The sequence below is a fragment of the Pyxicephalus adspersus genome, chromosome 6 (assembly GCF_032062135.1).
Source record: "Pyxicephalus adspersus chromosome 6, UCB_Pads_2.0, whole genome shotgun sequence".
Lineage (NCBI taxonomy): Eukaryota > Metazoa > Chordata > Amphibia > Anura > Pyxicephalidae > Pyxicephalus > Pyxicephalus adspersus.
In genome coordinates, this window is record NC_092863.1 from 55,834,693 (window position 1) to 55,859,595 (window position 24,903).

The window sequence follows — 24,903 nt, forward strand, 5'->3', positions numbered from 1 at the left end:
CCTATGTTTATTATTACTGTTAGTGTTTATTGCTCTAACAAGGGTTGTCAGAAGTTGGTAATATTGGCATCTTCAGTATGGAAGTGATGTGTTTAATGCATTAATTTTTATTGGCTAAAATTGAATAATTTTCTGTATCTATTGTCAGATAAGTCTAAAATCTAATTCCCTTAATAATAATAATAATAATCCTTAATATTCAGTCAAAAATGTTCACTAGCCATTGAAATTTAGGAGAGGAACACATAAGTACTTGGTGCACACTTGGGCTTTCTTTATAAAACAGGGAATCTAACATTCTGACATGGTGGGAATCAATTTCTGCCATTGAAACACATGGATCTGGATGATTCTCATGAGGGAATGTCTGATTCTATTTTATAAATAAAGCACTGAAGAGTTATCTGTGTGTACTGCTGTATACATTGTGGAGTACAATAAAAGCTTCTAATCCCGGGGCTCCTTATTGTACAAATAATAAGGGGTTTATTCATAAAGAAGGAAATCTGACATTCAGCACGCATGCTCTTGTAGAAACTCAATCACTACTACTGAAAACTTGCACTTAAAAGAGTCTCTGCCAGGTAATGTTTGCTGAATGTAGGATTCCCTGCCTTATAAACAGATGTCTATTTCCTGAAGTTAAGGTCAGGCTTACCTTTGCATTTCTGTGCCTTCTTGTTGCGTACTAAGGATGCTCATTTTGGCTATGAATCAGTAGTGAGGCACAAAGAGGCATTCTGAGCTTTAGGAATTATTTGTTACTAATCTAATAGAGCAGATTGAGTTTTAGGATTTCGTAGAACCTGTGGATGTCTCAGACATATTAACTGTTATTTATATGAATAGGCTTGATTTTACCTGTACATTAATGCCACCATGGTTCTAATATACAAAAGTAACATTGCTAGCCGAGCAAAAAAATAAAAAAACAACAAAAAACTTGCTAGTCAAAACAAAGTTTGGTTGTTTTATTTTAATAGTGATAAATACACAGTATTTAAACATGGAACTTGGTAAAATGAAATGCATAGTAAAAGATAAGCATAATGCAAGCATAAATTTAAATCAATAAAAAAGCTAGTCTATTATATTGAAAAATGTATACAGCTTCAACTGAACTGTAGACACCTACAACCACATCAGCATGTAACACATGGTGCAAAATCGTATTCAATATCTCATAGTCCGAAAACAGTGGTGCAACCCATACAAAAAGCATATAGAAAACATGTAAGTAAATAGATATTTTAGCAGCTAGTGGTGGGCTTTATACCCTAAATACATCTCTGCAGGTTATTTTTCCATGCAATAACAAATGTTTATGAAAGTACATATTTTGAAATCTCCAAATGTCATAACCATACTTCAATACAACAGCTAGAATATATTTACTAATATGAAAGGTTTTTATATTATTCATCCCTTTATTAATGCTTTTTTTTCCCCCAAGTTTTTTTTTTTTTTTTTTGTAAAATATATTAACCAGAAAAGCAGGGTTTTCCAGATGTCATAAGTATAATCTTTGGCTATTGGCCAAAAAACGCACAATACACCAAAAATCTTATCTGTAAATAGGAGTAATATGTGCTCAAGGTCAAAGGAGCAATTTCCTGGTACAAAATGTTTTGTAATTATTAATCTAGAAAATCACAAAATCTGTAAATGGCTAGAAATGATGTGCCATTGATGTATTTCTTTCCTGCAAAAATACAAAGTTTTGCAGGACCCTGGCACTGGAAGGGTTAATGGTTCTGTATAGTAAAGCCATGATTAGCTCTGCACTCAGTTTGGGCCAGATACTTAAAGGATGGTACTGCTCATTACCAGCCAGTACGAAATGACTTGTGAAATGTTAACATTTAATGGCATTCTGCTAATGATCAATGAGCCCTGTTATTTTATGGGGCTTTCACTTGAAATGTATATATCTTTTGCACTCAGTTGTTATGTCTCTTCTGTTATATGGAATGCAGCTTTATTCCCAGAAATCAATACTATGTATGATGCTGATGGCAATGTATATTACCGGACCACTAAAAGTCTTCCCACTCAGAAACCTCTTTGACCAACCATAAAAAGAGAAGATTCATGGTTGGATGAATATTGCTTTACTCTGATAAAAGCCAAACACATTTAGCAGCATCGTAGTTTAGCACAGGAGGAACAACTAATTGGCAGGTCTTCTGACCAGGGAGACCCCCAACTCTTCTACACTGCATGACATTCCATAAGTGGATAGGTTTCTGACCTTTGAATGTTTTAACAATAATCATGAGATGGAAGCCTAGTTCCATATTTAGTAATACCAGCTCATCAGAGACCTCTGCCAAGACAGAAGTACTGAAGACTGAAGTGGAAGAAGTAGTATGTCAAATGTGTATGTGTGGTGCTGTCCCATAGCAAACGTTTTTGTTTTACTGTAACCTGTACTAGGAAATAAAAGAAAGGGAGATGATCTAGCCAGGTGAAGAACAAGAAAATGCACAGGATCCATTGATTCCGGACATGATTAATAACTGACATTAGGTCCCTATTTTACTCAGCTTAATAATTCTCAACCGTGGGATCTGTTTACTTTTGGCAACAACTTAATTTTTCTTAAGTAACATTGAATAGTAAGACTGCCAGTTCAGATCAGTTATAAAAGAATCATGTTGGCTGATCTCCACATCTGGATTTTGGCAAAGACAATATTGCCCTTATTTGTGCAGAAATAATAGACACCATTATATATAGGTTGATGGAATAGTTACAGTGGTCTGTTAATCGCATCACTGGCTCTAGGTGTATTGCCAACAAGTGAACAAAATCTCCTTCTCCAGCCTCCATGTATGACCATGAACTTGTGAGTGTGATAGTAAAGATAACCAATTAACCAAGGCAGTATGGAAAGAATAATTCTCCCTGTAATGCCACATCTTTCATTTCCTAAAAATGCATAATTAAATGACAGACAATAAAAGAGCAGTTAGAATAATGATAAAGGATATATTTGTATATGTTATAGAGAAATATCTAATTTTAATTTAGTAATTTGCCAAAACAGTTTGTAGGCAATATATTATCTAATATGCATGAAAATGTAGGAAGGATTATTGTCACTGATAACAGGGAAACATTGCATATGATGTTGCCTAACAAAAATTAGGTTTAAAGAAGTATACCCTTTTACATAAAATTTTCTACGAGATGATGTTGCAAGAGCAATTATTTCAACATAAATGTGGATTTAATGTACTTTATATGTGTAATTTACCTTTAAAAAAACTCCCATGTATAGACAACCAAATGCCCCAACTAAGCTGCTACGTGCCACCATCTTGGATGTGATGTCAGCAGCCTCAAGGCTGTCAGTCTCGTTCTACTCTTTATTATTCCACGGCAGTTAAATAAACTGTGGGATGAAAATACACTGCATATGAAATGTACAAAACTTGATTTTTCTGTGCTGTACCATCTTCTAACACACATTAAAACCTTTTATCTCTGACTAGTTACAAGGAAAAACATATCCATCCATCCATTTACACCAGGGCTGTCAAACTCATATACACAGTGGGCCAAAATTAAAAACTTAGATAAAGTTGCGGGCCAAACTTGAAACTGAAATAGCACCGCTACTATAATTCCCTAAGTCAAGAAAACAGTCCAATACGGGGCCACGTATAGGCAGGGAGGCCGCTGGTTAATAGACGTGAGTGATTCCGGGAATCGTAGTAGCGGCGGGCCAGCTGCAATTCATTTTTAGGATTGCTTTGGGGGCCAAAAAAGGACTTTGCGGGCCAGATTTGGCTTGTGACCAGAGTTTGACCCCCCCAGTTCTACACTACTCATATTTTCATATTATTTTTTTATACCACTTTAAATGGTTATTCCTCAGCTACCTTTGGAAGTCAACTTCTAACAAATTGTTTTTGGCAATATATTCCCTTTTGGGCTATTCACCTACAATGAATGAGAACTCAGTGCTAGTACTGAAAGATTTTAAATGTCTTGGAGGTAGATGTGCTTATACAGCAAAAGTCGGTTTTTTTACACAACTTACTGCATCACTACTGATACTGGCTTTATCTAAACATGAAACCATACAAAAACATCATAAGTATCACGTTAAAAATGTGTACAAACATCTATGGTAGTGTAAAGTTCAGTCAATCAAACAACCAATCAGAAAAAAAAGATTTACAAAAATGTACTGATTTCAATAGGTGACTGCAATATTCACTGAATACACCTTATTATTTAGTAATAGCCTGTGTCCATTTTGTGGAAGGCTGAAAAATATATTTATCTGAGAAATGAAACACAAATATAGCGGGTGTGTGAAGGAAAATATGTACAACATACATATGAATAGAAACAAAGTGTAATTGTGAATCTTTTGACAATATTGGTATCATTAAGATTGGACATAAAATGATATCACAGTTCTTCTAATTCTTTTTAAACATACGAATAGAACTGAGTGATCACTTGTAATAGAGCCCCCAGCTGAAGGCGAGTTTGACAGGTAAGTACATTACATGAACCACTCCAGGCTGGCAGGGCACACTACTGTTGGGTTGTCTTAGGTGATATTAACTCATCTGTAAGTTCTACACCAAAAGCTCTGCTCGGTTGGAGAAAAATTTACTCCTAAATATAGAAAGAAAACGCTAACCCTGGCAATGGAGTTGAGTGAGTTGATCAACAAAAAACAGGCAAATCTGACAAATCATATCTGAGTTTTTGACAACTTGTACATTGCAATTACCTAAATACAAGCATGCAGATTTGTTCACTCTGCAGAGAACCATGCAATAAAATCATGCTATGAATACTAGAACGTTACTTGAATCACATGATAACAATGGCAGGCAGGAAACATGGAGGTGCAAACAGCAACCAACCACATCTCCTGTTGCCTTTTTTTTTTACTGTGTATGTTATAAATCTTGCTATGCCAACCATTTTCCTTTGGTCATTTTTATAAATGAAGCTTCTGCTCACATGGCTAACCATGAAGTGTCCTGAGAAGATGTAATTGTGGATAGTATGATCTAGAGTTTTCCTAAACTTTGGTTAGGCATATACCACCACAGCAGATTTTGCACTCTTAGTTCCACTTATTTCTTAATTCTGTGCTGATCATATCTGTACCAACACTGCCTTCCAAGAGCTTGAGTATGAAATGTCCCTAAAGAGAGAGAATATTCTCCTACACATCTGTAGGATAACCCTTCACATGCCAGAAGACACAAGCCTAAGACCTTTTGTGATTGTAGTGCATTCACTCCCCTTCTGTATGGGAGGCACCAAGCACTGTAGGATCCTCTTCACAGGGAAGACGCTGTACAATTTGTTGCTGTGTAAAAAGCACAATGACATGGCTTGAACCAGGGAAGCCTGAGGATGAGGATATGCCTCACTAGAAGCTTTTTTCAGAAGACTGGAGAGTAGTGGAAGTCAATGTATATCTGACAGCACATATCACCCATTTAAGTGGCCAAAATCCCACTTCTGCATTTTGTGTCTATGTACAAAATCCTGCTTCACATACATATCTAAATGTTACCTGAAACCTAAACTGGGTTCTTCTATATTTCCCGGATCATTTAAAGAAATATCTTATTCCTGATCAGGAAATACATGACAAATTTACAGTCTGCTCACTGAATTTAAATTGTTAGATAAACAAAACTTTTAGGCACCGCTTATGGCAACCAATCAGACTCCAGCTGTCAGTTTGCTTGTGTAGGGTTAAAAATAAACACTAGCACTTGCTTTTGCAGTACTTTTAGATTATTTCAGTATGTAAGAGATATCTGCTCACCAGTACAGTTTTGGGATGTTTGGCACTTCTATTCCTACACTGGGAACATCTCATGCTCATGTACAAATGAACCAGCCATTCTCCAGCCCTGGGATAATAGTGGCAACTGAATATCCACTGAGGGTAATCTGGATTTGTCACAGAACTGCTTGTACCGCAGATAGTTGGCTGTATTAATGTATGTCCTAGAAGTCATATATTAGCTTCTTTTGCAATTACTCTGAGCAGTGTAAACATTTATAATAAATTTATATACAAAGTAGACAAGGAATGAGCCGATACCTTATTAGTATAGACAGCAGATTATGTATTATTAAATATGTTACAGTGCACAACCACACTGCTGCTAGATCCATATAAAAATACTATTGGTAAAATTCCAAGAAGGTGGACAGTTGATATCTGACACGTGCCATCCATCAAATCTGATAAGAGTAACTTTTCATGGCACACCAAATACTTTGGTTGTGTTTAAACTATCCTTAAAGTTAAGCTTTTTTAAGGTCAGCTGACAAGCTTGGACCATTCAGTAACGCCTTGTGATGGGGCATAAAGTATAATGAAATGTCATACATTTCAGGACATTTTATATTGGATGTATTTCTGTGTAAATGTCCTGACTTAGATATGTACACTGTATGTCATATTTGGCATCGTTAAGACATGCTGCAAGCCACTTGATTTTTTTTCTTGTAATATGTACAATACAAGCACTATCCCTGGATCAATCTCCAGCAGTCATCTGGAAGAGAGAGCCCATAGCTAAGTTTAACAAGTTATCGACCCAAGGCAGGACATTAAGGTCATGAGCGCATGCAGCAACATAAGGTGTTCTTCATCACATAGCATGCACATTGCTTTTTATACATGTCGTGTTAGCATACACACGTCCGTCTTAGATGGTAATTCCAAACCACAGCACCTTTTTAAAATTTTTCTCAGGAAAGGACTTCATCCTCCCCTACTTCTTGTAACTCGTTCTCCCTCAGGCTTTCATCGCTGCCTTGTATCCTGTCAATTACAGGCAAAGTTAGAAAGCTCACAGTACAAAATGCAACTTTTATGTAGCAGGATTTATCACAGTATATAAAGTGAAACATAAAATGCATGCATTCCATGACAACTTTACTCTGGATGAAGTCTACGGGAGAAAAACGGATACTGAAAGTCATTTCAAGCAAGTTAGTTGCAGACTATGAAGCAAGTTGTATAAGTGCAATGAATATATCAGAAGATATTTCAGACAATATATTACACATAGCCAGTGGGTAAGTAATTAAACATTTATTCCAAGTATAGTGTAAAAAAACATTATACCCAGAAGCAAAGCCAATACAACTACAAAGGACTATAAATGTATACTTGCTCTTATTCCCTATCTTTAACTTATAATAATGTATTGCAGAAATAAGCAAAGTATGGTTCTCTGGCAAAAATGGGTGTTATGTGAATAGGCATTGGACTGAAAAAAGTTCCAAAGAAAACTGAGTTGAGAAAAACCTGAAGGCTACCTCTAAAAATGTGACATAAATGTTTATCTACTGATGTCAATAAGTTCTTAGCCAAGAGGACAGTTATTCAAAATAAAGCTGAGCAAATAGGATGCAGAATACAGTAGAGCAATAAAAGGGTTAAACATTCATTTATTTACTATTGCTGACCCTGTAGCCATTGCCCCTCTCTCTCTCTCTCTCTCTCTCAATAAGTTATAAGTACTTTTGATGGTACCCTGAATAAAAACATTTACTATTTAACCCTTTTAATGTTGGGGGAACCCCATTAAACAGATAGTTTTTCAGTTCCCCCGGATTTCAGTTTTAAAGGCACTGGGTAGGCATGACAACAAAATAACTAACATTTTCAGCTTGCATGTTTTTCCGGGGAAAATAGTTTGATTTGACTTGTCTCTATGCTGCCTTTGATTGATTCTTTGAGTTCATTCTTTTTTGCCTTTAAATTGCTTTTGTATTTAAGGACTTCTTTAATGAAAACAGAAACATTTCAAATCTGATTACACAACAAAATGTTTTTGTGCCTAGACAAAGAAGATGCGATATTAAAATATATTAAAACAGGGCTGATCAATCCAGGAGAATGCACACCAGTAATCAAATACATTTAGGTGTACCAAATCTTTTGGCAAACTTCAAATTGTTTACACTACCAGCCTGGACCTGACTTGAAGGAAATATTAGAATATTAAATCAGTTCTGCCCAAAACAAGATTTTCACATTTCCCACTGCAAGAACAGTACTCAATGTAAAGCCTAAACCAATACATCACTCAGGTTCATGACATTCTCAGTGTAATATTAGCGTCAGCTTGGATGACATTCAATCTGTTGTCAAACCTTGGCCTGGTGTAAGTAATATGTGGTCAATCAGTGTTTGTTGTCAGGTTCCATGATTCTATTTTTAAACAGCGCTTTTCCTGTATGCATATAAACAAAGTAATCTTAAATTCCCAGGTGGTAAAATGTATGAGGTGAATTAAAGGCCTACTCCTGCATGTTTATGAATAATTCATGGACCTGAAACAAATGTTCTGAATTGACCCCATAGGCCATTCTCATAGAAGTAGCATTTCCTTTTACATTTACAGCTGGCAGAAAAGTACACCAATCTAGTTCTTCAGTGGCATTTAGGAAAATAAAATGCAGCATTATCTTTGGAACAGTGAAGAAGATCCTTAAGGTTGACACCAATTACAAGACATCCTTTTACTTTCCTTAGGCCTTCTTTATATATGTGTTTTACCGCTCCCAGGTGCTCAGGAAATTGCTGCTTTGCACCCACAAGTGGCAAACTAAAATGTTGCTTTTGCGTTTGTGGTGCCCTTCTCCCTCCAAAGGAGGAAAAACAATCGTGGCTAGAATATGTAACCGCCAGAAACTGTGCTGCAACCCCACCTCAACCACATGCACAAAATAGTTCCCATCTGCTCCTACTTTGTACAATGGGAGTGGAGTAAATCACTGTAGTTTATTGCACATCTGAAAGCCTTACACCTCTGTCTATCCTATGTTCAAATATCTTCTTTTAGACACAGGAGCCCTCTGCTTGGCATCACTAATGTATCCCATGGGCTTTAGTTGTACATGATCACAAATTATCTGAAGCATTACATGTCACATGACTATCTATAGACAGGCGTTATCTGTCCTGTGTGAGAACATCATGCAAAGCTGTGTTTGGTTAGGAGCACATGCTATCAGGCGGGCAGACAGACTGCTTCTGAAGCTTTTCTCAGGTTACCTTTTGCTGATAATTTCCCTGATTTGTTTTTTCTAGAATTAAAAAAGAAATAAATCTGAGCACTCTATTAAAATTGACAATGGTTCATAAGTAATGTACAGTCCCCACCATTAAAAATAATGTACACATGTTCCATGTACCAATTTCTTATTACTGATGTAATAAATGGGTCCAATAAATGAAGGCCAAAGTACAAAGTACATCAGCCATAAAGGAAATGCAGGTTGCTATTGCTGATCTCATTCTATAAATGAGCTTATTGGCTACCACATGGCCCAGTACTTTGTGAATATTTCTGACTGTCCTTGTTTTGGGCTAGATACTCATACACTGGTTGTAATTTATGGTATGTTCATAGTAACATGAACCAGAGGGTAGACACTGAATTATGACATATTCTCAAGAAGCAGAACATGAGCTTAAAACAAGCACTCATCTTTGAAATTGCAGGTATTGGGGTTTCTAACCTTCCATGTATAGAGAAGAATTTTACGTACTTTTATGTGTGGATACACCTTCACTTCTACAGTTTCTTTTAGTATCCACACGATAAGCAACACTTCCTACTATACATCCAATATAAAAACCTTTAAATGTGTCATGTGACACCAGGAATAGATGTGACCCTCTTTGTCACCAATAATTTTCAGTTTTTTGTTACCCAGCCAGCAGCATAATTTATATGCATATAAGTGTGATGGGCGGATGAGAGTGCAGTTTAGGATCCACCAATCTGATGATCCATGCTATCCAGATATTTCACACCAAATTGTTGAGATTTCTATCCAGTACATGTATGAATAATGTTTGTGGGGAGAATACGGATATAATTATCCCAACCTCACTAGATAAACTTATAACTTACACTCTAGTCAACACTATAGTTCCATGTATATAGGAGGGGTGCTCTATAAGCTATTGGTATGCAAGCAATACCCTTTTATTTTTTATAATTTTATTGGGCCTTTCAGATTTAGTCTATTTATTATTTGTTTTGAGGTATATTTCTATGGCAGTACCAATGTGGTACCATAAAGACAGTGAATGTACATTTTCATGCTACTTGACTGCCTAGTACTACTACTTAAGTCACGTTTGTAAAAAGCAAAGGTATGTTTAGATATTAGGAAATCCAAAACTGCCAATATTACCACTGTTGTAAAGGGAAGTATTTGCTGAGCAAATCATTTGAAATCAATAATGACTTGTGTAATAGTAAATCATAAGTTTGAAAATGTAACTGTCAACGCGGAATTAGTAGATGTACATTTTTCTTCAGCTAATTCTAACAACAAATGCCATGGCTGGGCAAAGATATCTATTGAAGCGTGGGAAAAGCAGTAAGTGATACCAGGCTGTTGCCAAGTTCCTGCAGGAGTACATGAGAAATTGGTTGTAACATGTATCAGGGCTTGAGTGTTGTTTCAGTTAGTAACCAATAAATACAACTGTAACGTTGCTGACTTCCTTTCAAAAGGTGCATGTTCCAGAGCCACCATCCTCATGTTTCACTACTTTTTGAGCCCCTGACCTGTTAAGTTTATGTGAGTCAAAAACTGCAGCTTTACTGGCCGCAATCTTGTTCTGCTTATGCAGGGCTGGATTTACCAGTAGCCCATATCCTAGTAACCATAGGTTTTATACACATTTTTTTCTATTAGGTACAAATAACTAATATTACAATTTTATATAAACTGTATAAGCTTTTTTTAAGTAGGGTTAGAACCAAGAAAACAAGTAAATGTTTTGTGCAGAGGAAGTTATCCCAGCAGAAGGGTGTAAGTTAGGGTGCTACAACATGGGTTGCCTACAGCCTCTGCTACTGTAGAACTAGAAACAACATGTAAAAAAAATGGACACAATGATGGTGCACTTACGTTTGTAGATTTCCAGGGGAGGACAAGGATCTTTCTTCTTTTTTGCCTCCTTCAAATGGATTTCCAAAAGATCGCTTCCGCAGCATCGTTTTTACCAATATCTGAGGACATAATAAACATTCCAAAAGGTTTAAATAAACATATCATGTCTTATCAATTTCAAATCTATTAGCATGTCAAGCCAGGTATTATGCCACATACTACATGTACAAACATACTTACTTTTGTACAAACACAATGCTGCTATAGTGGCCTGCCTATGATGAAGTACAGGATCTTATTACACATACACAGTTCAATAAATGGTTATCAATAATCTAATAATAAAGTAGATCTGAACCTTAAAGACTCATTCACACCTATGTGCTGTGATTACACTTCCCACAATGTACTTTTGTTTGTGATGCCATTTATTTTCAACAACGCCCCAATGTATTAAAGCAAAACACCTGAATTGAAGTGATCTGCAATACTCAGTAATATACTCCTATGCACTGTGGTTCAATGTGTAAGAAAAAGTGGTGCAGGTCCAAATATTTTGTGGATTAGCAGCCACTGACATTAATGGGCTACTACAATGTATGTTTAAATGTAAAATTTACATTTAGACGCTTAAGCACTGTGTAATATATCTCCCAACTGCTTGTGACAAGGTGGGAAGGCAGAAAAGCAACAAGGAGGAAGAGAAACCTTATAAGTGGAAGTTACTGAATACAATTCTTCATTGAAAGATAACATGGTACTATTTTAATGGAACTGAAGCTTTAAAAAAATTCAAATGAACTTGAAATTACATCAATAGGTAAAGATAATGTGAGATTTTAGTGATAAGGTTTACTTATAATTTAAATTAGTTTAAAAGGACTGTCATTTCCCCAAGTATTCGGCCAACACAATTCCCTAAAAGAAAGAAATTGTACTGTATACTTAACATTTTCATTGGCCCTTGCTTACTACTTCCCTTCCATTCAAGTAACTCTTCTGCATCAAACGTTTCCTGGAATGGTTGATGTCTGTGTCCCTCATTGTGCACTTTGGTTCTATCCTCCAACCATGACATCTCTACTGAGTCTTAAAGTCATGTGAGATTTAAAGGAATTTACCACAGCACAGTCAAGGCATATGACACTCCTGAAAATTAATGAATGTTCAAGGTCTGAAGTCAAGCCGGAAATCTCATCTACCTACTTATGACCTAGTCTGCATTCTAGCCAGGGCCAACCTTAACGTGTAATTACTCACTTGTATAACCAAAGAAAGCTTCCCACGTGATGAGGTAGAATAAGAAGCAACAGAAGGACACTTTATATTACACAGCTATGACACGCTCAGAAATAATAAGTGCATTTCATATTGACCTTTACAGTTACCTATCAACACTTCAGTAAAAATTTCCTGCAAATGTCATCAAAGAAGGTAATTAACAGTGCAGCATTTTTTTTCAGCAGGACACAAAATTAAAAAAGGAATATATTATATATACTATATGAAATATATATACACATTCAGCCTACATGTTAAAAGGTTTCAGACACATTAAAGAATAATACAATCGTGTTAGCCTTTACTATGTTCAAATGATAAACCCAACATGCTTACTTTCATCTAAGAGTTTAAGATTCAGTGGCCAATATTTATAGAAGGCATGGAGGACATGATTTTTTCACTATGTCATGTGGGTAAGGCCACAAGCCTGAAACCATTGCCGAAATTGCATGTTATATTTGAATTGTAAAAAAAATGGTGCTGAGCTTGTTCTGTGTTTGCTGTTTGTGTGTGCTTTGTCTAGACTCCAATACTGTGCATGCTCCTTAGGTGTTCTTTTTTTTCTATCATTAAGGAATAGAGAGAGGGAAAAGTGAACAAAGCTGGTATTGTTGCTGCTACAAATAAATCAGTATTCGAAGAGACATAAAAGTGATATTAGAATATTGGAGAAAAATTATATTCCTGTGAAAGATTACTCAGCTACTCATAGGAGACTTGGGAGTTTTATTAGGTTCAGTAATACAGGGAAAGTGGCCATCCCTATACTATCATCACTGGTTTGTTAGAACTGTCGAACAAGTGATAGCATCATAAACAACAACATAACATTTGCCAAAATGGCCTTTGGTAATGTGAGGATTAGTGGGTTGTTAGCTATTGTAGCTCAAATTTCAAGAAACTTTTTGGTAGGGAAGTAGTAGGGAAATCTTAATCCACAAGGAGTATACATATGAATGTGCAAATGAGTCCTAGAGTAATCCAGAGAATAGTGAACAATGGCACAACATTTTTTCTTTTTGCAAATAAAACCAGGAGGTTCATTGGTCACAATGGGCAACAACTCCACATTTTTCTCTATTGGTGATTTATTAATCCCTGCAATGTGATATGAATTGTACAGCAAATATGCTGTGCAGTGTAGTCTAGTTACTAAAGAATGGAAGACAATGCAAACAGTAATGGCACAAAGCAGTCTATAGACATACCACTGTAGCCAAGCTGGGGATGTGCTTCACTGAGTTCTCCACTTCTTCTTCAGTGACTTCTATCAGAGTGCAATTGTCATCTTCACTTGGTAGAGGCTCTGCTCCATGCTTAGTGACCCACAGGTGCAGCTTCAAGTAACAAAATATGAGGTGGTTAAACACTGCATTAATATCATATTTGTTTAGCTAAAGCTATAAGGCTTTAAATTGTTTTTGTCACATATACATACAAAAAAAAAGTATGATTACGATGTAAACCTTTCCTTTCCATTTCATTTTTGTAGTACTTAAAAAAACATGCACTAGGTAAGTATTATTAGGGATGTTATTATTATTATTACAATTATTAGGGATGTTATTATTATTAGGGATGGGCATGCTCATATGCACACTTGTGTGAACTTTCAGTGTAATATTCTCCAGGCTATAGATGTCCTATGGGTTTACATGTATGTTCAATAACCCCCATTTAATTAGGAAATGCAGAAAAACATTTAGCTTACCTTTATATCAGGTACAGTAAGCCTAGACTCTGGGTTTTTATCCAGCATCTTCATAATTAGATCCCTTAGGTCCTCTGATATTTCTGGCCTGTTAATAGAAGATATTAAAAGCTGCTGTTTTAATTTTTCTGTACAATAATCCTGGCTTATGTAACAAAGGCTGGTGGAAATTAATCTTTTTGCCTGTAACAACCAATCTGATCCTTTTTATCCTTTGTATAACTTATAATTTTTTTACTCTTTGGTGACTTACTGGTCTGGAAACTCCAGTGGCTGATTCTTTATCTTGCTGTGAAGTGCTAAAATCCTCTCATCCATAAATGGACACTGAAATATTAAGATGTCAGTAAAAACTAAGCAGTATAACATGTAGCCCATGTGTGATTTACAAATAGATGCAAATGATTTGACATGAATTTAAGCATGTGATGTCTTTTTAAACTCCAGTTACCATTCAAGTTACCTAAAGGTAAAATACATGATATTTTATAGTCCGATATGTTTTATCATTGGATTTATTACTTTTACCACATATTGTATTGTGTATTTCTCGTTAAAATATATTTAATAATATTTTTGCATTAAAAAAAGAACAATAGGTAACCTAAAACTACTAAACAAACAACAGATAAGATACATAGAGAAGCAAGGTGGCTACCTCCTCTAGATATAAATATACATCAACTGCTAGTGAGCCGATCTCAAGATCACCTTTCATAAACCAAAGGGTATCTTCCTACCAAATAAATTTTCCCATTTGATAATATACTGATGTATGGAATGAACATATGCAGATCTAAAGTTCTGCTTTGAATTTTGTATTGCAGAAAGGAATGGGGGAAGGGAGGCATTAGCCAGATATGGATTTTCCCAGATAATCTCTGTTTGATGCCAGTACATAAGTTTCCATCTGTTCAGTACATAAACAAACATGTGTGATTGAAGTCATACCACAGGGTTTTTGAAACTCTTCTAGATCTGGCTGCCATCTAATGGTGTTAGAGTTTGGAATCCAGCAGAAATAATACAATTAGTTTTTCTCCACACAGAGGTAACGTCCAACTCGGTTCGGCCAGTTCTTTCCCTACAGCTTCACACAAATACTGACTGCAACAGGCAATTCCACCAGGTTTCAAAGTATGGTGAAATCCCAGCTTTGTATTGTACCCTCCGAACCCATTTACAACCTCAGTATTGCTTGTGTGAACTAGTCCTGTATTTTTTAGTTCTTTTAAAGTCTACCCATTACTCCACAAATGGACCCAAGCTAAAATAAGGTTAATAGTTAGGGCATCTTAATAGTCAGTCATTAACTTACTAAAGATATTTTTAGTGTTCTAAAAATAAATAATAGAAAATGCAATTAAAGATGTCTGATTAGGACACAGATAGCTCTTTATGAACAAACATACCTGGCCGAAAACAAAACAGTACAGGGTGACTCCCATTGCCCACACATCCAAAGCCTGCAAAAAAATAAAATAAAAGGTAACAAAATTAAAGTGTGAATGTGCTAACAATACACACCTGCCATGCACAGTACACTGTATCACAAGATTCTGTATCCATGGAAACTTCCCCACACCTCCTACTCAAAGCATACATGTGAGTTATCCGCAAATATTAAATAAAGAAGTAGCAGTGCAAGGTCAATATGAGATATGAAACACGGAACATCTTAAAGCATACGTCCTACATTATATTGATAAGACATTTAATTGTTTTTGAGTTTTTCCATCCACTACAATTTTTTTCCAGGGTCAGTTATAGATCTTTGCAAAATTTTGTATATAAGTGCTATTTTTCACACCTAAAATACCACTAGCTTCTGACACATGGTAACTATGGGATTCTATGAGATTTCTGGTAAGAGAGGAGTATGAAGCCATTTTGGTGGTGAGATGTAAAGATATGGGAGAAACAAGGTTTAACTAGTTTTAGGACTATACAAAAACAGGTTTCAATCCTGTAATATATTAATGTTAAGAAATGAAATATTTACGTGGTAAAATTAAAGGATTAAAAAACACTACAAGTAATAAAACACTGGTAAAACAACTGTTACTTTTTTCGTTTTAAAGCTGTATTCCAGGTAAAATATTTGGGGGCATCCTTTGGTCTCTTAGATTGTAAGTTCTTTGGGGCAGGGTCCTCTCCTCTTCCTGTGTCACTGTCTGTATCTGTCTGTCATTTGCAACTACTTCAACCACCTATTTAATGTACAGCGCTGTGCAATATGTTGGCGCTATATAAGTATTGTTTATTATTAATAATAATAATTTGGTCCCCATGCACAAAGCAAGGGTTATTTGCTTGTTTTCCTTATAGGATAATAAAAAAGATGATAACCTCCTCTCTCTCTCCCCTTCTCATTTTAAGCCTACTGGCCTGACTACATTTTCTCTTTCAATGTAAATCTACTGTATGATCATTTCAGTGTACTGGATGGCACTGAGGCTCCATCCACCCTGTAGTGGAGATGAGAACCGCCTGCTGCAGAAGCAAAAAATAATGCAAGTTTTACTCCTACATAATTACCTCCTTGAATAAACATGCAATTACCTGAAAACCCTGAAAAGGAAAATAATGTAGCCACCAAATTAAAAGACTAGTAAGCTGCAATATATTGTATTTTTGTTCATTCTTTAAACCTGAGCTTTTCCCATAGATACATGTTTATTAACTCCCTCTATTTCCAACTATTTATACTTACCTTCACTTCCCTATCCCACTGTTTATCTGCTGGAAAAAACAGTGCTAATTACTCTGTTTAGACCAATGTTTATCACGTATGAATGGTCATTCGCTTAGCCTGAGAGCTGCCAAATGTGAGGGGAGTGATTAAACACTCTGGGCATTACTCCAGATGGATGAATAGATATGTATGGAAGATATATGAGTCAGGGCAAAAATGAACCAGTTCATTTTCTCTGCATAGGTAAAAGCACAGGTTCACGTTTAAATTGATATTTTCCTGTATGACTGATAACATTACTACACCATTTTAGTTGCATTTTAATTCAATCAACATAACTATCACCAGAATGATTTGCCCCTTTTTTCATTTTATATTATTTAAAATTTATATTGTCAAAAGGTTTACCTTTCCAGAAAATATTTTTCGCGTCTCTGACAGGGTCTCTGGAGCCATGAAGGCCGGTGTTCCCACCGTGTTAGATAAAAACGCATCTGTTCCCTCAAACTGATTGCTAACTCCAAAGTCTGCAATCTTGATGTGTCCATCTTCCCCCACTAAAAGATTGGATGGCTTGATATCACGATGTATAATTTTCTGATAATGCACTGTTAAGACATTACAGTGTTAAGGAATGGATCATGCCAACAACAATATGAAATAAAAGCACTTGTTGGAGAAATTAACACTCAGGCAACAACAACAAAAAATGTCAGTGGATCTAAACCTTCCTTATTATATATAAAACTAATTAACAAGAAACAAATGACATTACATGCACTTCAAAGACGTGATAGAAGATAAATTCTTTGTCAGCAGTATTAAAATGCTGAGGTCATCTTGGCACTGTAAAGTACTAAAATATTAGGAGCAGTATGGGAGTTTGTATTATTACAATTTCCCTAGCAGATCACAGCCCCTTTCTGTGTGAACTTTCTGTCTCAGCATTTCATCTGCTCTGGTATTAGAGATCAACATAAATCTGCAGTAGCTACAGTTTATGTAAAATACCATTATGTAAAGTTACCATTGTAATTGTTTTGTACGTTTGATATGTTACCTATACTTTCTGTCGCCAAAAACCAAGAGCTTTTCTGTGTCCTAGCACTGCAGTATCGCCTTAAACAATGCTGTTAAGTTGTGTGTTAGTACTACAAAACTCCTCCCTGTCCGTATCAAATCATACTTCCTGTCCTAGAATGACAGCAGGGTATTTTAATTTTTACATTACGGAGATTAAATGTTGTCAGTGTAAAACATTATATGTGTTACTGGCAGGATCATCAGGTGATAAATGAAAATTAAACTGAAAAAGGAACATTAATAAACCACCACATGTAAGGACTTCGAGGCTGCAATATATTACAAGTCTGTTCATGGTACATACACTCACTGGAAAGAACATGAAAAAGCTAGGAAAAAGAAATAGAATTATTTAGACTAACAAAAAAAGCAAACAAACTCACAGTACTCAATTCCTTTGATCAGGTCCTGAAAGTAGAACCTGGCCTGATCTTCTGTTAGTGGCTTTGTAGTCGGTACATCCATCACTGGCCTGAAACAAAACCACAAGCAACTATTATCCTGGAATGTACAGAACACACGGTATTTTTTGCAGGCTACATGCCAGGAGAACAAGTGAGACCAAAGCACGGCACCTTTATTGAGAAAGATGTGAATGTACCCCACTTCTTTCTCATAGCCTTTTCTGCTGTTAGAACTTTTTCTAGGCCCTTCAATAGACTGTGTGTCTTCCAAGTTGTAAATACATATTAGTTGCACTTCCTAGTGAAGAGTGAACAATGAGCTAGGCCAAGGTCTGATTTACCCAGCTGCCAGTATGCATGAAGAAGTATGATTATAGCTGCCTGTCTGTCCAAAATATATTGAAACAAAACAATAACCCATTCCATAGTAAAAATGTACCCCATTTTTTAATCAATTTGAAATCCAAAAATCCCCACTTCCTATCTGACCGGATCAGATGTTGGGTGGCTATAAAACCATGCAATTAAATTAGTAAGGGAGTATTATTAATTGGCACCACATCCTTTGCATATACATTTTAATCCAATTTTAGTTTTGTCAGGACTTTTCAGGTGCCCACCAATGAATATCACAGCATTAAAATATTAAATTATTAAAATACTGATTTATTTTGTGATTCTTTAAAAACAAACAAATATGAAAAACTTGTATTAGTACATATCCAATATTGTACACATCACATATACAGTGCTAAATATTTCTATTTCCAATGCTAAATATTATATATTAAATATTTGGTATTGGAAATAGAAATATTTAGTGCTGTATATGTGATATAGTAAACAATATTGGATATGTACTGGTATACTTTTTTTGTATTTGTTTGTTTTTAAAGAATCACAAAATAAATCAGTATTTTAATATTTTAATTGCTGTTATATTCATTGGTGGGCACCTGAAAAGTCTTGATAAAACTAAAATTGGATTTATATGGCTATTAAACCATGGTATTTTGGTACAGTAAGTTATGCTACTTATAAAGAAAGGTACTCATCAGAGTTTCAATACAAGTAATTCAGTTTAATGGAAGCAGCTGTTCTTCTTAGCGTAATATACACAAACACCAATAAAGCACAATGCGGCACTGCAAAGGTTAAAGGAAGCTTTTCTATTCCCGCTATCTGTGCTGTTGTCATGGTAACAGTCACCACTAACTAAACAGACGGACCTGGTGACAGCTGTAATGGGTGCAAGTGAAGGATGCAGCACATTCACCACATAGCTCACAACACTGAATGCAGCTCTTCTGTTTTATGGCTGCAATCCACATAATAGTTTTATAAGTGGAAAATCTCTGGTGATCTGCACGCATCCTCATCTTCTTATTCTAAAAATGACATGCGAAACCTAGGAGCACTTAAAGAGGTTTATTAATCCCCAGATTTCCTAACCGGCCCCAAACAGGAGCCCTATTAGAGGGTTGCTGGGCCCAGACTGGCAATCTGGTAATTCTGGTATTATCCAGAATCGCTGTCAGGAAAATATCTCTGAGCATTTCTGTGAATCAGGGCTAGAGTTTCAATAAAAAATACATTTATGTATGGCCTAGCCCAAAGTGCTTACATCTAAGTCATAGCTGGTACATATTATATGTCAGGAATGCTATGACATTTCCCAATAGGCCTGATTGTTCTGTTCTATAAAAATCAGGTTTGAAAAATACATGAAAACAATGGTTTTATATAACAATAGTATTATTTTGGGGGATTTTGTCTCACAACACTGTAGGCTGAGAAAGAATTTAACCTCTAACATTCATGGTAAGCATGTTTAGAGAAGATTTCTATGCACTATGCAGTGCCACCCAATACACAATGAAAACAGGAAATAATTATTTCATAGTCTGGAAGAGTATTTTTGCATACGCACTTCAATATGCACAAAAGACAGTTTTGTTAGTTTACAAAATATGTGGTATGCAAAAGATATTTCCAAGGGAAACAAGTGAATAATACAGGTATGCCCATTATGTATTCACCATATTCATACATACCACTTGTAGACCAGACTAATAAACTACTGGACAACAGTGTTACAACACAAACTGACCTACAATAAAGTAATACAGGTAACACCAACTATATAAATCTCTTCAGAACTGATTTCCTGTCTGATAAACCCACCTAGAGGCAAACAGAAGTCCTCTGCTTTGCTCCTTTCCAGCCCGTAATGCCCGTAAAACAATAAATGATACTTAGATACATGGCAAATCACAAAAAAATGTGATCTGTTCCTGTTCATACATTACTGTACACATATACACTATACATTTACTTACTGTATTAACATATTCCTCAGTACCTTCTATTCGCACTGGTCGAAGCCCACAGTCATGAAAATACATACAGTCATGTATCTGAAGTATACATTGAGCACTCACAGTCATGCTTACTGTGAGTGCTCAATGTATACTTCAGAGCCCATATCTTAGCAATCAGGTCGAACAACTGATTTTTTTTTTCAGGAAAACTAGGAACATTTATAAATATTTAATATTCATATTTGGGATTTTTTTTTAACCAGAAAGTGGAGCACCCGTCTGCTTTTTACATGATTAGTTATTAGTCTCATTGCAGCAATTGAAAACATTTGCAGACTTTAATAGCCTAACATTAATTGTACTTATCCCAGTGACATCGTATTATCGGAGTGGTCCGTCTCATGTTTTAGTCAGATAAACCAGTGCTAAACCATGATTTACTGGGAATGTTTTGTTTATGACATTATGGTAATTAACAATTTATGGCAATATAAAATAGTTTATTAACTCAAATAATAACATTTAACTGTGAAATTTTACTATCTGTACTTACCCTCGTTTCACTAGTTCAAACACTGAAAAGCAAAAACAGAAACACTAATTAATAATATTTTTAGTAAAGAAGGATGATATCTAATAAATAAGCATAAATATGAATAAGCATAATAATAATAATAATAATAAATAAGCACAAATTGCAAAAACCTAACAACAGCTGATTTAATATATTATTGCTTTATTAAACACAACTTTATCCTCATTTTACCAGTGAGGAAACATCTCTGGGAACCCCTGAATACACTTTTTTTGAACTATAGCTCATGGGATATTAGTACTGTTTGTAAGCTAGAGATACAAAAACCCAATAGTGCTCCTGCCAGCAGAGAACATTGTTCTGAGGATTGACTGATTTTGGCCAATTTCTTAGTCAAACTCTAATGCTAAAATCTGCTGTGTAGGTAGAGAAAACTACAGCTTTTTTCCTGTTTAGCATTTGTTATTCACTGTATTCATGTTTTGACTAGAGATATATTTTAACAAGTAGTTTTCTCCCGAGGTTTCTTCTGGTTATGTGCTTTTTCATTATATACTAAATATGAATATCTCAAGTTTGGTAAAATAGAGGCTTGATAATATTTTGCCATTAGGATAACCGTACATCACATACAAGCAAGCCTAATTACTAACATCTAAGTTTTGGTTTCTGTATGTAACATTTCCCTTTCCTTTTAAGATTTTATTCAGAGATTTGTAGCTGTTACAGATTCATGCCTTTTTGTATTATTATGTGTTTAAAATGTAGTGGGTTTTGGGTGTGTTTTGGCTGATAATAAAATTCAGTTAAATATAATTTACGTTATAAAGAAAGTCATTGCTTCCTTCCTTCCCATGTTTGCCATTTAAAGGCCTTTTCATGCAGGTTTTTGCATATCAATGACGCAACAAGCAGAATATTCAACTAATTCCCATGTCTGACAGGTTTAGACTTTCATAAACAAGCTGTATTTATATGATTAGTTTTCCCAAAACCGAGTAGAACTAAATCAGTGTGTCATTTTATCGGTCAAGGTATTTTCACTGTAGCAAGGGGTTAAAATTGGAAACTTTGTAAGGTCATTTGACAAGTTTGTAGACGAGTAGTGCTTGGTTCTTATAGATAGGTTCCAGTGGCTCTCACCATGTCCTTAATAGTAAATTGCTATGTGCAGTCATGTTCCAATTATTGTCACATCTGCTCTCCTGTCATTGGTTTATAAAGGAACTGAGTGCCATCATTAAAATGCAATACTGGAGAAACGTTGAAAACATCTTCTACTAACAGGCTTGATAAGCAGGATAAATAACAGTGCTCAATTTCACTGACCCTACATATTCCAAGACTACATATATACACTGTGCTGGCTTCATAAATTACCTGTGTAATCAATATAAACAGACTGGAGTGATTCTCTATGACCTGGGTTGCTCTAGTCATTGAATTATTTAATATTACTAGTTGCCATGATATGCATCATTGTGAAAAAGTTTTTTAGTTTTACTTTACTTGTGCCTAAATTTAGGTACTTATGAAACCACCAGAAGTGGATCAGACATGTCATGTCCATGTGTTCTGTAGAAAACAGAATTCTATATTTTAATGCAAAGGCTGCATTACAGGCAAAGTAAAAGAAAAGTTTCATTACCCATGTACAGATGGTCCTCACTGGGGTCATCCAGTACCTAGCAACATAAGAGAAAGAAAGATGAGACAGCTGCAGGGGATGAGAAAAAGAACAAGCTTTATGCAGCATTCTATATCTATACCAAACACAATATTACTTTTTAGCTTGTGAATATGTGAGGGTACAGTGAGGGAAAGAAGTATTTGATCCCCTGCTGATTTTGTATGTTTGCCCTCTGACAAAGAAATGACCAGTCTATAATTGTAGTGGTAGGTTTATTGTAGGTGTGAGAGACAGAATAACAACAAAAGAACCCTCAAAAACCCAGTGCTCAAAAAACAGAGCTTGATGTGCATTGTAATTAGTGAAATAAGTATTTGATCCCTTCGTCAAAGATGACTTAGTACTTGGTGGCAAACCCCTTGTTGGCAATCACAGAGGTCAGCCGTTTCTTGTAGTTGGGCACCAGGTTTGCACAAATCTCAGGAAGGATTTTGTCCCACTCCACTTTGCAGATCCTCTCCAAGTCAGTAAGGTTTTGAGGCTGATGTTTGACAACTCGAACCTTCAACTCCCTCCACAGATTTTCTATGGAATTAAGGTCTGGAGACTGGCTTGGCCACTCTAGGACCTTCATGGGCTTCTTCTTGAGCCACGCCTTTGTTGCCTTGGCCGTGTGTTTTGGGTCATTGTCATGCTAGAATACCCATCCACAACCCATTTTCAATGCCCTGACTGAGGGAAGGAGGTGTTCACCCAAGATTTGACTGTACATGGACCTGTCCATTGTCCCTTCACCGCGGTGAAGGTGCCCTGTCCCCTTAGCAGAAAAACACCCCAAAGCATAATGTGTTCACCTTATGGTGTGGGCCTGTACATGTGCTGTCTTGAGCAGGGGGACCTTTGCGGGCTCTGCAAGATTTCAGGCTTTCACGGCGCAGTGTGTTACCAATTGTTTTCTTGGTGACTATGGTCCCAGCTGCCCTGAGATCATTGACAAGTTCCCCCTATCTAGTTCTGAGTAGCTTGGTCACCGTTCTAATGATCATTGCAACTCTACGAGTGAAGATCTTGCATGTAGTCCCAGACCAGAGAGATTGACATTTATTTTGTGTTTCTTCCATTTGCAAATTATCGCACCAACTTTTGTCACCTCCTCACCAAGCTGCTTGGCGATAGTCTTGTAGCCCAGTGTAGCCTTGTGTAGGTCTACAATCTTGTCCCTGACATCCTTGGACAGCTCTTTGGTCTTGGCCATGGTGGCTAGTTGGGAATATGATAGATTGATTGATTGCTTCTTTGGACAGGTATCTTTTATACAGGTACATTACCAAGCTTGGATTAGGAGCATTCCCATTCCCATGCTCCTAATCTCAGATCATTACCTGCATACAGTGAAGACACCTGGGAGCCTGAAATCTTGCTTGGTTGATAAGGGATCAAATACTTATTTCACTCATTACAATGCACATCAAGCTCTGACTTTTGAGCACTGGGTTTTTGAGGGTTCTTTTGTTGTAATTCTGTTTCTCACAGCTACAATAAACCTACCATTACAATTATAGACTGGTCATTTTTTTGTCAGAGGGCAAACGTACAAAATCATCAGGGGATCAAATACTTCTTTCCCTCGCTGTAAATCATATCAGTATATTGGATTTATACAGCTACCACTAGGTAATTTTAACTACTGATCCCAGGGATCTGTACACAAATGCTTAACCTGGTATTAGACCAGGACAGGAGACCAAAGACTAATGTGTAAGGCAGGCAAGTCTGGCCTGAGTGTTCATATTTCCACAGCCCACAGCCTCTGTCATAAAATCAATAATATGCAGCCCGCTAGCACTGTTGACCACAGTATAAAAAACACGCGTACAAAAAAGCTATTTTATATTTCATTCGAGTTGATTAACTGCCTTGCAATCATCGGCCCACTACTAGGCGGGCATTTTCTGCAGGACGGGAGTCCCCATGTGTGCACAGGGAATCCCCTATGTCATTATAGTAAGCATGTGCTGTGCGGGACCCGCACAGACCATGCCCACTCTGATTCCAAGAACATGCTCTGCACAGAGCCAGCACTGACACAGGACTCCGTGTACAGGGAAACCTTCATGTCACCCTGGTGGGCGTGTGCTGTGCGGGACCCAAACAGACCACGCCTACACTAACCTTGGTTAGTGGTTGGCCCCCACACATTTTCACCTCACTAAATCTGGCCCTCTTCGCAAAAAGTTGGGAAACCCCTGGTGTAAGGGCTTCAGGCTGTCAATGAGCACAGCAGTTACTGTGACTGCCACTTTGCCAGCTG

The 24,903-nt window shown here is 36.4% G+C and overlaps 1 protein-coding gene across 6 annotated transcripts in view; it reads right to left on the minus strand.

The window, feature by feature from the left end:
- Positions 1-956: 956 nt before the first annotated feature.
- CAMKK2 (calcium/calmodulin dependent protein kinase kinase 2) overlaps positions 957-24,903 on the minus strand; it is a 57,832-nt gene continuing 33,885 nt past the window's right edge. For 5 of the 6 annotated variants that reach the window (XM_072415900.1, XM_072415896.1, XM_072415898.1 and 2 more), the window contains exons 7-16: positions 22,611-22,647; positions 20,981-21,002; positions 18,086-18,174; positions 17,028-17,227; positions 15,337-15,390; positions 14,178-14,251; positions 13,925-14,012; positions 13,422-13,550; positions 10,948-11,048; positions 957-6,826 (exon numbers count right to left, since the gene is read on the minus strand). In XM_072415900.1, the coding sequence (XP_072272001.1) occupies positions 6,754-6,826; positions 10,948-11,048; positions 13,422-13,550; positions 13,925-14,012; positions 14,178-14,251; positions 15,337-15,390; positions 17,028-17,227; positions 18,086-18,174; positions 20,981-21,002; positions 22,611-22,647 (867 nt within the window). In that variant the 3' untranslated portion in view covers positions 957-6,753. Of the gene's footprint in view, positions 6,827-9,070; positions 9,103-10,947; positions 11,049-13,421; positions 13,551-13,924; positions 14,013-14,177; positions 14,252-15,336; positions 15,391-17,027; positions 17,228-18,085; positions 18,175-20,980; positions 21,003-22,610; positions 22,648-24,903 lie in introns of all 6 variants that reach the window. The other variant, XM_072415895.1, reaches the window with a different exon arrangement.